The 15,372-nt window shown below is 57.8% G+C and overlaps 1 protein-coding gene across 5 annotated transcripts in view; it reads left to right on the forward strand.

The window, feature by feature from the left end:
- The window catches only part of ROBO4 (roundabout guidance receptor 4), an 88,479-nt gene that overhangs the window by 32,763 nt on the left and 40,344 nt on the right, over nucleotides 1–15,372 (forward strand). For all 5 annotated transcript variants that reach the window (XR_006286959.1, XM_043533866.1, XM_043533868.1 and 2 more), the window contains exons 2-7: nucleotides 423–746; nucleotides 6,195–6,352; nucleotides 7,323–7,443; nucleotides 10,661–10,799; nucleotides 11,448–11,575; nucleotides 14,530–14,654. Coding sequence is in view for 4 of the 5 variants with exons in the window: in XM_043533866.1 (XP_043389801.1) it covers nucleotides 423–746; nucleotides 6,195–6,352; nucleotides 7,323–7,443; nucleotides 10,661–10,799; nucleotides 11,448–11,575; nucleotides 14,530–14,654 (995 nt within the window). In the remaining variant the exon portion in view is untranslated. The remainder of the gene's footprint in view (nucleotides 1–422; nucleotides 747–6,194; nucleotides 6,353–7,322; nucleotides 7,444–10,660; nucleotides 10,800–11,447; nucleotides 11,576–14,529; nucleotides 14,655–15,372) is intronic.

Raw genomic sequence — 15,372 nt, forward strand, 5'->3', positions numbered from 1 at the left:
CGCTCCTGTGCCGAGGTCTATGGCAATGCAGACAATAATACTGTTAATAATTAATATCCTGCTGCTGCAGGACTGAAGGGGCTGGGGGGAAGATGGTGGGAATTGCTGTCCTCCAGGGGCCCTCCGGAAATGGCAGCTTGTCACCAGAGATTAGCTCAGGCAGTCGCCATCTTCCACAGAAATGCTGGAGCTGAGCTGGAGGAGGGTTGGGGGACGTTTGGTTGCTGGGATCTCAGAATCTAAACCCACTCAGTCTAGCCCCTGGAAACCCCTCAAAGAGCGGCTTTAGAAAGGGTGTAAGAGAATGGCTGGCCAGGGCTTGCCCCTGGTGCTGGTGGGGCAGTGATGTGACATGGGGTGGCCGCGTGATGGGGGAGCGTTGGGAAGTTGGATGATATCACGTTCTGCCATTTTATCCCTAGGGTCAAAGTCCCATTCGGAGGAGTTCCCGCCCTACATCATTGATCACCCAACGGACTTGGTGGTGCGTTGGGACCAGCCTGCCACCCTGAACTGCCGTGTGGCAGGGAGTCCGGCACCCTCTATTGAGTGGTACCGCAATGGGGAGTATGTGGAAACGAGCAAAGACAACGTTTATTCCCAGCGCACCCTTCTGCCCGATGGGTCGCTCTTCTTCCTCCGCCTCAACCAGCGGAAGGGCCAGTCCGACGAAGGGGTGTACACCTGTGTAGCCACGAACCACCTGGGCACAGCCAGCAGCAAGAATGCGTCCCTCTACATTGCCGGTAAGGTGTTGGGAGCTGCTCGCTGGCTTGAGAGCCTGGAAATGGCCGTGCTTACCGGCAGCCGAGAGATTTGACTTTGCTTTCAGTGCTTTGCTGAGCCTGCTAACTATGACCACAGCTTTCCCTCCCGCTCTGTGACTTAACCAAACAAATCAGCTGGGGAACAAACAATATTAACCCGTGACGCACCAGTGAAAGAGGGTAAATAATGCCAACAGCAATTTCCCATGTCCTGCTCAGGGGTAGCCACAGGGGGCCTAACCTGAAGCACCCTCAACTTCTACTGAAGTAAGGTTGGGCCCATCAAGAGTTTTCACACAAGAAATGAAGCGAAAGCTGGAAATTGAGAGTTGTGGGTGGTAGGCAGCTCCAGTGCAGCCTCTTAGCCCCTGCTGAGGCTGAGTGACACAAATACGTAGAGAGGTCCCCATGTCACCGCTGCGAGACACCAGGATAGCCTCCTGCATGCCAGCTCCCTAAAGCATGGCCTTCCAAGTATGCCCTTGCACTGGGCTTTGGTTGGAGAAGAGGAATGTATCGACTGGAGGGTACTTCTCTTTATCTGGTCTGTACCTGGATGTGAAGGCAAAGGAGCCAGTTTCCTGCAGTATCTGGAGCTCTGGCCCAGGCACTGCTGTCTGGGTACGTTGTCTCTCTGTCTGGAACCTGAGTAAAGCTCAGGGAGATGCTCATTGCAACTGGACTGGGAAGGATGTGCTGAAATCCACAGGCAACTCTCCCAATATTTATAAGGTAGCTTTCCAAGGCCCCCATGCCATGGGGATGATGGTTATTCACTCAGTGCCCGCAGAGTGGGGGACTCTTTGCAGGTTAGTAGGAAGTAGAGCTGAGTGACTAATGAATTTTTTGGTTCAGGGGCTGTCAAGGCTGATTCCCCACTCTGGCACTTTGAGTGTAGAAGGTGGGGGCCCGCAAGTATTCTAAAAATTAATACTGGCCACTCCAGGCTTGTATTAAACTCCCAAGATTACAGCTTCTCTTTGACCTTGGATGGGTAGATGCTGTCACGACCCAAGTGCAAAAAAAACCCCTTTGGACCCAGGAGGGCGCATTTGGGAATTCCTCCTTCTGGGGTACCCTCAAGCCCTTTCACCCCCCACTCCGGGGAAGAGCAGAGAAAGAAAACAAAGGAAATCAGCTGTTGCCGCCAGCTAATTAAACAATAGGCACAGACCTCCTAGGACACAAAAACCCAATCCTGGTCTTAAAAAAGGTAAATTTTATTAAAAACAAAAAAGAAGAAAATATATTTGGAACTTAGGCTTTTTGCTAGATTTAAAAAAAAACAATTACAAGAATTAAGCATCAAGATAGCTTGCTTGGGGTCCAGCTTAATGGTTACAAACAAAACAAAAGCATCTGGGGTTAGCACAGAGGAGGCCACAACCCTGACAGAAATAAAAGAGAGAAACCTAATTGCGACTTTCTAGACATTTCCTGATCTACTTACATATCTGGGGTTTCAAATAAGTAGTTCCTAGGTATGATTTGATGATTTTTTTTTATACCTGGCTTAAAGCCTTTTACAGCATTGCTGCTCTGTGTGTCCTCTCTCCAGAAAACAACCACAGACAGACAAAAGGGGAGTCTTGTTTTAATTTTAAAAAGTTTTAGCCTTCCCACTGGCTTTTTTGGCCAGGTGCCCATTCACTTCCTTTTACCTATGTATGCAGTCAGACTTTTTAACCCTTTACAGGTAAAGCAAGTAGAGAACAGCTACCAAGAGGGATTTTATAGCTAACTGGCTTGCTGGGTCCATAAAAGGGAGCTATCTCCCACCCTTCATTTATCACAGAGACCAAAATGAAAAATCCCACCCCCCAGTCTGGTTTGACTTGAACCAAAACAATCTTTTTCATTGAATCAGAAAACACACCAAAAAAAAGTGAGTCCCAAATTGACCAAGACATTTTCAGTTGACCAGAAATGTTTTTCGTTTTTGTTGTTTTTTCCTTTAGTCGACTCGGTCGACTCAAAACTTGGTTTTTTTAAGTTTTTCATTTCAATTTTGGCCATGTTGTGTGTTTTTTGACCTTTTGCGCACTTGCTTTTTGAAAAATCTGGCAAGATTTAAAATAGAAACACCCTTTAAAATCAAAAAGTCAAAATGAGACTTTCAAACCAGATTTCCAACTGAAACCAGGCCCCAAACAAAAATCGAAAAAACTTGTGGCAAAACAATTTGCCCGGCAGACGTCACCCAGTAGCTGTAGCTGTAGCTGTCGTGAGCAGCTTCTAGTCTAAAGGCTGGACTGTGCCCTAGGCTATTCAACTGCAGAGGGAGCTAACGGGTAGTGCCTGATAGTCCCCACCATGCGCAGGTGTGGGAAGGGCAGAGAGCGGGTGGGGAGTGAGGAAGAGCCATGGGTATTCACTGTCATCATGAATGACTACGGCTTGCTACTACGACATACCCTGGCTAGTCCTTTGGCCAGGAAAAGAGCGGGCAGGCCAGGTGCTCACCTTGGCTGTGGGAGACTCAGCTTGAAGCCCCTGCTCCAATGAGGCTGTCGTTATTTATGTAAAGTGGCAAGGCTAAGAAGGCCCCTGTAGCCAAAGGGGCTAGGGCAGGGGTGGGCAAACTTTTTGGCCCAAGGGCCACATCTGGGTATGGAAATTGTGTGGCGGGCTATGAATGCTCATGAAATTGGGGGTGTGGGAGGGGGTGAGGGCTCTGGCTGGGGGTGCGGGCTCTGGGGTGGGGATGGGGTTGGGGGTACAGGAAGGTGCTCCAGGCTAGGACTGAGGGGTTCGGAGGGCAGGAGGGGGATCAGGACTGGGGCAGGGGGTTGGGGCGTGGGAGGGGGTCGGGGTGCAGGCTTCAGGCAGCGCTTACCTCAAGCAGCTCCCAGAAGCAGTGGCATGTCCCCCCTCCAGCTCCTCTGCGAAGGCATGGCCAGGCAGCTCTGTGCGCTGCCCCCGTCCGCAGGCGCCGCCCCTGCAGCTCCCATTGGCTGTGGTTCCCAGGGGCGGGGCGGGGGTAGGAGGCAGGGAGCATGAGGAGCCCCCTGGCAGCCCCTATGCATAGGAGCCAGAGTGGGGACATGTCACTGCTTCCAGGAGCCATGCAGAGTGGGGCAAGCCCCCAACCCCGCTCCCCAGCTGAAGCAGGGCAAGCCCCGGACCCCACTCCCCAGCGGAACCTCGAGGACTGGATTAAAATGTCTGGAGGGCCGGATGTAGTTTGCCCACCCCTGGGCTAGGGCCTGGCCTGAAGTGGGAGAGACTTCTCCACCTCAGCGGAAGCAGGAATTGACCCCAAGCTCACCATGTCCAGGGAGCGCGCTAACCACCAGCCTTGTGCCTAGGAGGGTGGTGGCTCGTCCACTGGCTGGTTTGTGAAGCCGGTCACTGGCTTTTCGCAAATGCCTGAAAACCAAAGCGATCCTGTGTGGGCTGAAAGCTATCGAACCGTTTCCTCTCCTCATTACCAAAACAGTGCAGCCTCCTCAGGTCAGTAGAAATGATTCGGCGAGCTCAATGCCAATCTAAGAATGGTATCAGCCTTGTGGTGAATAAACCATCCTCTGAAAGGGCCAAGGGATTTCCAGCCCCAACTCAGTCTCTGAAAATGTAGCTAGCCGGGGGCTGCATCTGCCTGGGCCCACGGGGCAGGGCGCTGTGTCTGCCTGCAGCAGCAAGGCGAGCTCTCGCCCATCTCACACCCACAGTCATGGGTTCACTGAAACCCGGTGCCCTCCCATCCCCGCCCACCGATTCCAGCATCACGGTGGTCATTGTCCGTCATGTGTTGAAGCTCAGCTGGCTCCTGGCTTCCTGCAATGGGGTAAAGTGACCTGGAGTTTCCCATCGTCACGGGACCTGGCAGGTGAAATCCTGGAGGACAGTCTCTGCTCTGGGCCAGACGAGCCGCACCTGCTCGCTGCTCCCCTGCCGCACGCTCGCTGCTCCCTCACTGCATGTCTGCTGCTTGCACCCCCATGTAAGGGGACTGTCTGCATTTTTGGCTGTCTGCAGCTGCAGCTCTGGACTGTCGCAGCGGGTCCCCCCTCCCCCCACAATATTTCCTCTTGCAAGTGTTGCTCAGCACAATAACCCACATTTCATTAGTGATGCAATGCAATCCTCTCTGCTGGGCAGGCCCAGAGCCTTTCCAATTAACACTTCCTTACCGATCAGGCTCCATTAAGTCTCCGGTTCCCACAGCTCAGACCAGGGCCTTTCTTGGTGTCTGCAGGTTAAAATATTCATACAGGCAAACCTGGGTTGGGAGATGCTTTTATTAGCAACTCTAATGAAGCCCTTGGTAAAGTCCTGGCTTGTTGTATGACGTGCTGGCCTGGTGAAGCACTGTCCACTTTCTCCTCCTCGGCAGGCACAGGCATGAGAGGAGCTTGCTGGAGATGGGGCTGGAGTGGCTAAGCCAACGCAGCCCGAACTCAGCGGGGGGCCATAACCCCCCCCCACTTTTTAATATAGGTGTAGTTTTGGGGGGCAACACCTCCCTCCTGCCCCCCAAACTATGCCCATGTTTAAAAGTGGGGTGCATGGTCCCCTGCCCCCCCCAGTTCTAGTGCTGGTGGCTCCCCACTTCTACAAAGGTTCTGGCGCCCTTAGCTAAGGCTGCCTGGTCCTGCATCCCCCCTGCATGGTCCTACAATCAATAACAGAGCAAACTCTGCAGCTGGCGGATGCAAAACAAGGAAAGGAAGACTCAAGGATTCCGGACCGACCACAGCCACCTCTTGTAACGACTGGACAGCCAGATGACCACGTCGTTACGGGTTTCGGTCGTGTAATTAGAAAACCAGTGTGATTCAGAGACACTTAACAGACTGATTGATACGGAAGTTCAAAGACAGCCTAATCCTGTAAATGGCATGCTAAACTGTGTTATGCTGTTCAGCCACTTGGTGGCGCCGTGTGTAACGTACCGTATTTCAGCTCCCCTGAGCCATGGGGCAGAGCATCAGAGGGGCTGATCCTGAACACAGTTGGGGGGCTCACTCAGAAGGAAGCTCCATAGCCCGTCCTTACCTGGTACAGGACCATGACAGCAGGGGCTCAGGGAAGAGCAGGAGGCTGGAGGGGTCCTAGCTTGGCTATGGGGCAGCTGGCTGAATAGACATGAGGGACGGGGCCACGTTCCATTCGCTGCTCTGCTATTTCTGGCTCATGGATTTTCAGCCAGATGCTCACAAAACCCTGGGCAAATCCTAGCGAGGAGCAGAAGCCATCCCAGGTGTGTGAGGGCCCCAGCAGGCCCCAGTCTGGGTCCAAGGAGCCGTCCGTGTGCCCCTCCCCCCACAGGCTCTACCCACTGGCAGGAGCAGGCGGATGTGCCAAAAGAGAAAAGGGGCTCAATGCCGGGGGAGTCGCTGGACCAGATTCTGCCTCTCAGGCCGGGGCAGCAGGAGGGCTGGAGGCCTTGCCCTGTGGTTTGGCTTATATTTGGTCTCCTTGCAGCGCTGCGGGAAGATTTCCGGCTGCAGCCCAGCAACCTGCTGGTGACGGTGGGGGAGCAGGTGCTGTTAGAGTGTGTGCCCCCGAGGGGGCATCCCGAGCCCACCATCTCCTGGAAGAAGGACGGGGTCCCCATAAGCCAGAAAGATGGCCATTACGAGGTAAGCTCGGTCATAGAATCATAGAAGAGTAGGGTTGGAAGAGACCTCAGGAGGTCATCTAGTCCAACCCTCTGCTCAAAGCAGGACCAACACCAATTAAATCATCCCAGCCAAGGCTTTGTCAAACCGGGCCTTAAAAACCGCTCAGGATGGAGATTCTACCACCTCCCTAGGTAACCCATTCCAGGGCTTCACCACCCTCCTCGTGAAATAGTGTTTCCTGATATCCAACCTAGACCTCCCCCACTGCAACTTGAGACCATTGCTCCTTGTTCTGTCATCTGCCACCACTGAGAACAGCCGAGCTCCATCCTCTTTGGAAACCCCCTTCAGGTAGTTGAAGGCTGCTATCAAATCCCCCCTCACTCTTCTCTTCTGCAGACTAAAAAAGCCCAGTTCCCTCAGCCTCTCCTCGTAAGTCATGTGCCCCAGCCCCCTAATCATTTTCGTAGCCGTCCGCTGGACTCTCTTCAATTTGTCCACATCCCTTCTTCAGTGGGGGGCCCAAAACTGGATGCAATACTCTCCCCCCTCCTCAGACCCTACCCTGCCCACAGGCTTTTCCCACCTCCCTGCCTCCAGCACCGTGCAGGGGGCATGGTTGCATGCTAGAGCACCAAGCCTCACAGTGTTCGCTGCCCGTAGACAGGTGGAGTCGCCTCAGCCCCCAGCTTCCTGTCCCAGGGTTTGAACAGGGCCGCTTTGGCCCCCTCTTCCCAGGGCTAGGACGGAGCTCCTCGGCCGTGTGTGGGCAGTCAGGCCTGTCACTCTCTAGCCCAGATACGCACTCTCTCACTCTTTCAGCCATTTCTATGTTGTACTGGACTTGGCGGGGTGCTGCCGTTCCTGTTGCTGGCCCAGTGCATGGGGGCACAAGCCAAGCTCCCCCCAGATGCCGAGTTCCTGCACTGAGGCTGGCTGTGGCTAGGGCGACATGTGGGGCCCTGACTCCCTCTCTCCCTCCTTGCAGGTCTCCAGCGGGAAACTCCTGATGGTGCGTGCCGAGAGGAGTGATGCGGGGCTGTATGTGTGTGTGGCTTCCAACCAGGCAGGACAACGAGAGAGCAAACCGGCCCTGGTGTCTGTCCTGGGTGAGGAGACAGTCCCCTCCTTGGGCCTTGCCCACTAGGCCTGGCGCTCAGCTGATATCCAAGCAGCTGCCATGGTGTCACGGACCCACAGCTCTGGGACCGTCCCTGGGAGGACCCCTTCAGCACGTCAGCCCCCTTAGGGTCACTCTCTCACTTGGGTAAGCCCCTTGGCTTCCCTGCCTCCTGGGACCGAACCTCAGAGCTTTCAGCCCCCCAGCTTCATGCCATGAGCTTCCTGGAGCCAGTCCACCTGAGTAGGACTTGCACACCCAAAGTTAGCAATACGCCCTCAGCTTCCTGACACGAGTGACACCCAGCCAGGGGTGTGACAGCAGGAACAGAGTGCAGGACGTCCTTAGTTAACACAGCGAATGGGAAGTGACAGCAAAGTCCAGCTGGGTTAGTGCAGTATCGAGAGTCCCTCTGAGGCTCTGTAGTCCCAGTCCAGAAGCCACTCCCCCCCCAACACTTCCAGCAGTCCACCCTTAACAACCCACCTGGCCCCTCCTCAGTCCTTTGTCCTTGTTTCCAGGCAAACACAGTCACTGGCCTCCCCCCTAGCCCTTTGTTCTCCAGCTGGTCACACCCGACTGGCTTCCTAAGGAGGTTGAGCCATCCATTGTCGTTAGTTGCTAGGTGCCAAATATCCAGGGAATGGGAGTGGCCCTTGTCTTCAGGGACTCCCCCTGGGCCCAGGCCCCAGACAGCCAGGGTCAGTCTCACCTGGATCTCTGCAAAAAGTAAACAACCTTTCCTCCTCACCTAGTTAACTATGCAGCACATCGGGGAAACTGAGGCACACACAGTATTCATACAAAACATTATGAAAAATCCCCACTTTGTCACACATGGGGTGCCAGAAAACTGGCCAGTTGACATATTTCTGACCAATGAGACCACTGGTAGGACCCACATGGCCTGTGCCCGGCATGCCCAGTGCGGTCACCATCTGAGGGGCATTAATAGCAGGTCAGCACCCATGAGAGGGACTGGTTCTCCTCGACCCTAACAGCAGCTCCCCCTCTCAGGGCAGCAGGAGGTTTGAGGAGAGCACCCAAGGAATCCTGCTCCCCAGGGCGAGGGGACCAGTTCAGGCTGCTGGGGACCCAGGCGACGCTCCCTGGAGCTTGTGAAGCCAAGCGCCCAGGAGTGCTGCCGGCTGCAGGGAATCCCTGGCGACAGGGGCTCCCTGCATGGAAAGGGACATTCCCCTTGGGGGAGGAGATTCCTAGCCAAGTGGTCCCTGGCATTCCTCTGCCATAATGGCCAGGATGTGCTGGGAGAGCAGGAGGCAGGCGGCCCTGAGGCCCCGCCTTGGTGCCCAGCCTCCTTGACCTAGAATGTCTCCATCCTTTGAGAACCCTTCCTGGGGGCGGCCTGGCCCCTCTGAACACATGGGTCTCTCCCTGGGAGCTTGCTCCATTTGCAGTTTCACTCCATGGCTCCTGGTTTGGAGCCTGCACCCCGAGTCCTGGAGAATATAAGAGGCTTCCAAAAACAGTCCCTGGGCCTGATTCAAGCGGCAGGACTCTTGTGACAACCATGCAGAACCACAAGCCAGTGCATGATTTAGAGACTCACGGGACTGGCTTCTCTCCCAAATTGCTTTCCCTAGAGAAGAGTTCCTGCCTTAGCTACAGATTTCCAGGAAATGGCTCCGTTTGAACTCCAACCTCTCCAGGCTTTCGGAGTTGCTGTGTCACTTCCTCCCAGTTCAGCCACATGGGAAACCATTTCCAAGCTTACAGACAGCAGTGTGGACAGGGGCCTCTCCCAGCACCCACACACACACCTTCTGCCCTGGCAACGGGCAATCGAAGGGGAGAGAAATGACTGAAATGGGGAACGCCTGCATTCTGGCACACCATAATTGACAGGCTGTGTTTTAAACTATGAAACCCATTTTTAAGGATGTTTCCTCCCTCAGTGAACTAAACGCGAAAGCCAAAGCTTATCACCCAGACACGCACCCCCGTGGACCGACCCACCCTGGGAGCTACAGCAACAGTTGCCATGTGCGTTGTGGACCTGCTGCCAGAGGGAGGCCTGGCACACACTTTCTCAGTGGGTTACACAACGATTTGCTGGACAGCAGTAGACTAGCGGAGCTCAGGAATCCTGACTCTGAGAGGGGCCTGGGAGGTAGTGGTCAGAGGCAGGCTAACTGCAGTGCATAGGGAAAAGGAGGACTTGTGGCACCTTAGAGACTAACAGATTTAGCGCACAGCTTTGGCACATGCGTTGCGGAAAGCAGCGTGGCTGAGGTTGGGGTGGCCATGTTAGAGGCGTGGGTTCTGTGGACAGTGCTAGCGTTACATCAGGGGCCTTTTCGTTTGGACACATTCAGTCTCTGGCTCCCTTTGGCGGCTGTTCCCTTCAACCTGTGTTGTTACAGGGTACGCTCGCATCGTCTCAACTTCCTCTGCTTTTCACAGTTGCGCTCACAGTAAGGATACCTTTGTAGACCCAGTTATCGCAACACTCCCAACGCAGGCAATGGCTGTGGAGAGCCACGTCCTTCCCCTTTCTGACTGTCCTTATTCCCTGAGGGCTGCACATGCTGGTAGGGCAGAGGTCTCCAAACTGTGGGGCGCTCCGCCCTAGGGTGGCATGGAGGAACATGGTGGGGGGGGCAGGGCAGGCCTGGGCCAGTTCCCACAGGGGGTGAGGAGGGAGCATCACCCAACTTCCACCCCCATCCCCCCTCCCCAGCTCTGCTCTGGCCCCATCCCCAGCCATAGCCTCGGCTCCCGGCCCCGCACGTGGTCCCATTCCCAGCCTTGGCACGGCTTGGAACCTGGCCAGAGGCCCAGTTGCCTGCCCTCACCATGGCCCAGCTGCTGCTCTGCTCCCAGCCCTCCCCCGGCCCCGCCCTCTGCCTCAGCCCCTGGCCGCGGCTCCATTCTCTGCCCCACTCCCAGCCCCAGCCCTAGCTGCAGCTCCAGCCTCGGCCCCCTTACCCCTGTCCATGTCCTTCCCCCCGCCACTCCCAGCCCTGGCTCTGCCGGGGAGGGGGCACGGACGGGGTAAGGGGGGGCATGACCCTCAAAAGTTTGAGGACCACTATGGTAGGGGGTGGAGACCTCCTGGGGGCACAGGAGGTTGTCGGGCTTGGATCCTGTAACACGTGGCACTGACTCCAATTCTCGCAGCCCAGAGCTCCATCTCCCGGCAGGGCGGGGATGCGTCACTGAGATCTCTGCTTCTCCCTCACCAGAAAAGCCAACATTCACTCGCAGACCCAGTGATATTGTGGCCAAATTTGGCAGCACCGTCCAGCTGGGCTGTGGTGTTCAGGGGGACCCAATGCCCAAAGTATGGTGGCGCAAGGAGCCCGGCGAGCTGCCCTGGGGCAGGTATGTGGTGTACATTCGGAAACTTCTGAGCTTTGGGGCTGATCTCTCAGTCAGCATTTTCGCTGGTATCTGAATACACGGCACTGAGGTACTCCAAGCACCGACTCATTCCCATAGCCCATTGCTGCAAGGTAGGTAGAGGATGCCAGGCTCACTTAACAACACTGCACAGGCCACGGGGGAGAGGGGGAACTCTGTGCCTGTTCGATACAGCACCCAGCAGGATCAATGGAGGCAAACCCAGCTTGTCACCTGTTCCCGTTCTCCTGGAGGTGGACAGAGTGGGGTACACCCTGGTATTGTTACCGGGGCCACTGGTCATGAGTACAAGCAATTCCCACCCCTTGGAATAGCGATTCCACTGGCTCTGAGGGGGCAGAGGGAACCACATTTCAGTGGTCGCTGCAAATGCAAGATCCCAGGCTCCGGCCCAGGGGCCCAGGCAGCTGGGAGCCCCCTGTGTTTGGGGCCCGGGGCCCAGAGCCCTGCTGCCCATGTCCTGCTCACCCATGGTTTATTGTTGTTATTATGAGTCATGTGCATTATGAGGGGGCCTAAGGGCCAGCCAGGACAGGGCTTGGCACAAACACTGAGTGGCCGCCAGTCCCTGCCCCTGCTCACAGCAGCTGTTCTGTCTTGCACGCCCAGGTACGAGGTGGACGAGGAGAACACCTTGCGGATTCATTATGTGACAACGCTTGACTCCGGCAGGTACATCTGCACGGCCCAGAACCAGGTGGGCACCATCTCGGCCCAGGCCTCGCTCACTGTGCAGGGTAAGCAGCTCCATGCAGCCTTCACAGCACGCCAGGACTGGTCCATGCCCACGGGCAGCAGCGAGACCGTAGTGCCCCGCACACCCTGCTTCCTGCGTGCCCCGGGAACTGGGGGAGGCAGAAAGCTGTCACCTGCAACTGGGCACACGTAACATCCCTGCCCTACCCACCCACCAGCCCCATCAGCTCTGGCCCTCTCCGAGCAGCCCTGGAGCGATTCTCTCCTCTTCTCCCCAAGACTTGACAGGCTGGGGTCCCCGCGTCTGGAGAGGGGCAGGCCAATGCCCTGAACTGCCTGAAACCGCCCCACATGAGCTCCAAGAAAACCCCTTTCTGTGCTACTTACCCTTGCGGTACCACAGGCCCAGGGATCGGGGCACAGTAGCACTCGGATGCTCCATCAGGAGACAATGCCCTTGGCTGCTGGGAACTCCTGCCTCTTCCTTGGCAGGGCCCGATCCTGCAGACACACCTGGGAAGCGTGCCTCACCTGGCCCAAGTGACTCAGCTGCTTGAGTGTGTGCAGGATTGGGCCCATCACTTCATGGCTGGACCAGCCCCTGCCCCCTCCAGCTCTGCCTCTCTGGGGGTTTGCTTCATGGAGGGGGTTGAAGCTACAGCAGAGTCTCCCCCGGCTCGGCTCCCTTCACACTTCCCGGCTTCCTGTTCGATTTCTGGGACCTGTGGTCTCCCCTCTGGCTAGGGTTGTCAACTTTCTACTCGCACAAAACCGAGCACCCTTGCCCCGCCCCTGCCCCACCCCTCCTCCAAATCCCGCCCATACCCAGCCCCTTCTCCAAGGCCCTGCCCCCACTCACTCCATCCCCCCTCCCTCTGTCGCTCACTCTCCCCACCCTCACTAGCTCATTTAACCAGGCTGGCTCAGGGGGTTGGGGTGTTGGGGGTGAAGGCTCCAGCTGGGGATGTGGGCTCTGGGGTGGGGCCAGGAATGAGGGGTTTGGGGTGCAGGAGGGGGCTTCGGGCTGGGACTGAGGGGTTTGGAGTGTGGGAGGGGGCTCTGGGCTGGGGCAGGGCGTTGGGGTGCAAGGAGTGTGAGGGCTCTGGCTGGGGGTGCAGACTCTGCGGTAGGGCTGGGGATGAGGGGTTTGGGGTGCAGGAGGGTGCTCTAGGCTGGGATCGAGGGGTTTGGAGGGCGGGAGGAGGATCAGGGCTGGGGCAGGGGGTTGGGGCCTGTGAGGGGGGCAGGGGTGCAGGCTCCGGGTGGCGCTTACCTCAAGCAGCTCCCAGAAGCAGCAGCATGCCCCCTGCGGCTCCTACATGGAGGCAGAGCCAGGCGGCTCTGCGCACTGCCCCATCCACAGGTGCCACCCCCGCAGCTCCCATTGGCCACGGTTCCCAGCCATTGGGAGCTGCGGAGGCAGCGCTTGTGGTGGGGGCACTGTGCAGAGCCCCTGGCTGCCCCTATGCATAGGAGTCAGAGGGGAGACAAACATACCAGCTGCTTCCCGGGATCCATGCAGCACAGAGGCTAGCAGGGAGCCTGCCTTAACCCTGCTGCGCGGCACTGCCAACCGGACAGTCAATGGCCCAGTCAGCGGTGCTGACCGGAGCCGCCAGTATCCCCTTTCGACCGGGTGTTCCGGTCGATAACCAGACACCTGGTCACCCTACCACTGGCCTTTCCCGAGGGCTGTTCCCTGCGTCTCTGGCAGGCATGGGGCTCTGGAGGCAGGGAGGCCCCCAAGAGCTGGACGAGCATTGGCCTGGCTTCCCAGACCTGCCAAGGGCCTGGGGCCCAGACAATAACAGATGAGCCCTTCTCACTGATGGGCCACGTTCACCCTGGGCTACAGGAGGGGGGTTGGCCCCAGAAATCCCATTGCTTAGGCCCTCCTGGGTAGTGCCACTGTCAGCTGCGGGATCCTGCACTGCCGCCCATCCCCGCTAGTGCTGGTGATGGGAAAGGGAGCGAAATAGCGCTCCCCTGTCTGTTCCCTCTGGCATCCGGCCTCCAGCCCTGCCCCCCATCCCTGCAGGCCTGCGCACCCTGCCAGGGAGCCCTCGCCTGGGCTGGAGTTGTGCCCAGCCACAGGGCAGAGCAGGACTCTCAGCGCGCTGAGTTTGTACCGTGCCTTCCCCTGGTGGCTCTGCCTCCAGCCTGCCCAGCGCAGGCGGGTCAGGCCGGCAACCCCGCTTCGGTGGGCAGCCCCATGCTTCTGGCGTATGCCCGTAACACAGTGCTCCTTTCCGCAGCGGGCTGGCTGGCCTAGGGGGAGGGGTACAGTGAGCCCCGCTCCCTGCACCTGCTGGGGGTCATGGGCCAGCAGCACCTGCCCTCTCCCAGAGCCAGCAGGCAGCCCAGGGATGCAGGGAGAGGGCCTGCCCCCCAGTCTCCCGGATGGCCACAGGGCTGAGGTACAATCTAGCAGTGAGCAGGCACTGAAACCGTGTAACCCGATAGGCCTGTGACAGTGACCAGACCAGCCCCGCATGGGGGAAAGCCCCGAGCCCTCCAGATGGCCCCCCTGGCAGCCGGGTGCCCAAGGGCCCAGCATGCCTCAGCCCATGGTACACCGCTGGCTCGGGAGACGAAAGAGCCAGCTCCTCTGATCTGTGTAACTGCCTGCATCCCCAGGCCAGGGACGGCTCCGCCTCTGGTGGGCGCTCTGCCCTGACCTCTATGGGACAGCTCCGACCGGGAGGGGCCCTGAGTCACAGACCCCCTTCCCCACGGGCTGGACATCGCCCTGAACAAGAGAGAGACCCTCCCACGGTGTAGGGGGGACTGTGGGTTAGAGATGTCCGGGCTGGGGGCCCTGCAGTGTCCATTAGCTGGGTGTCTGGGCTGCCAGCACATGGTAACAGCCCGTAGGCGGGGTTGTCAGAGGGGAGAGGGAGCAACGTCTAAAGGTGCTCACTGTGGGTGGTATTGCTCTGGGGAGCTCCTGTTGCCCATGTCCCCAACCCCATGCTTGCCCCTTTCTTGCCCGTAGACCCCCTGGACACCGGGCAGAGGGAGTGGCCGAAGGACGTCCCACGGGAGACGATGGACGTCCAGCTGTACCTGGACAACAGCACCGTGCTCCCCTCCTCGTCCGCTGTCTACCTGCACTGGAGGGTCAGTGAGCAGTCTCCCCTAGTGCTGAGTGCAGGGGGGCCCCGGCCTGGAGTGCTGCCAGCGAGCCCTGGGCGGCCCCTCTGCCTGGCTCCGGGACGGGTGGGGTGACGGGGAGGGTGGGGTGGGGGTGGCACTCCCCAGGGGGTGTGAAGTGGGCTTGTCTGTGCCTGCTTTAGCTCAGCTCCCTGAAACCAGCAGCCTCTGGCCCCACAAGCCCTAGCTGACAGGCCTTCCCCGACCTCACCCTCTTGGTGTGGGCTAGCGGTAGGCACCAGCCCCGCCAGGCTAGCTCAGTTGGAAGAGTGTCAGACTTTTAATCTGAGGATCCAGAGTTCATGTCCCTGGTCAGGTGAAGAAGGGATCCTTTCCCCCCCAGAATTGGGGGGGCGGGATAGCTCAGTGGTTTGAGCATTGGCCTGAAACCCAGGGTTGTGAGCTCAATCCTTGAGGGGGCCACTTAGGGATCTGGGCCAAAAATTGGGGATTGGTCCTGCTTTGAGCAGGGGGTGGGACTAGATGACCTCCTGAGGTCCCTTCCAACCCTGAGAGTCTATGAACTCGGGGCCCTCAGAGCGCTCCCTGAGGTGCCCAGCCCGTGTCCACTGGACACTCACAGACGTTCCTGGCCGGCTGTCTCCAGGGCGCGGTGTACACACAGACGGAGTGTTATAGCTCGGGGCCAGGGCCTTTGGAACATCACAGCCAATTGATAGCGACC

This window comes from Chelonia mydas, chromosome 22 (assembly GCF_015237465.2).
Source record: "Chelonia mydas isolate rCheMyd1 chromosome 22, rCheMyd1.pri.v2, whole genome shotgun sequence".
In the NCBI taxonomy this organism is placed as follows: domain Eukaryota; kingdom Metazoa; phylum Chordata; order Testudines; family Cheloniidae; genus Chelonia; species Chelonia mydas.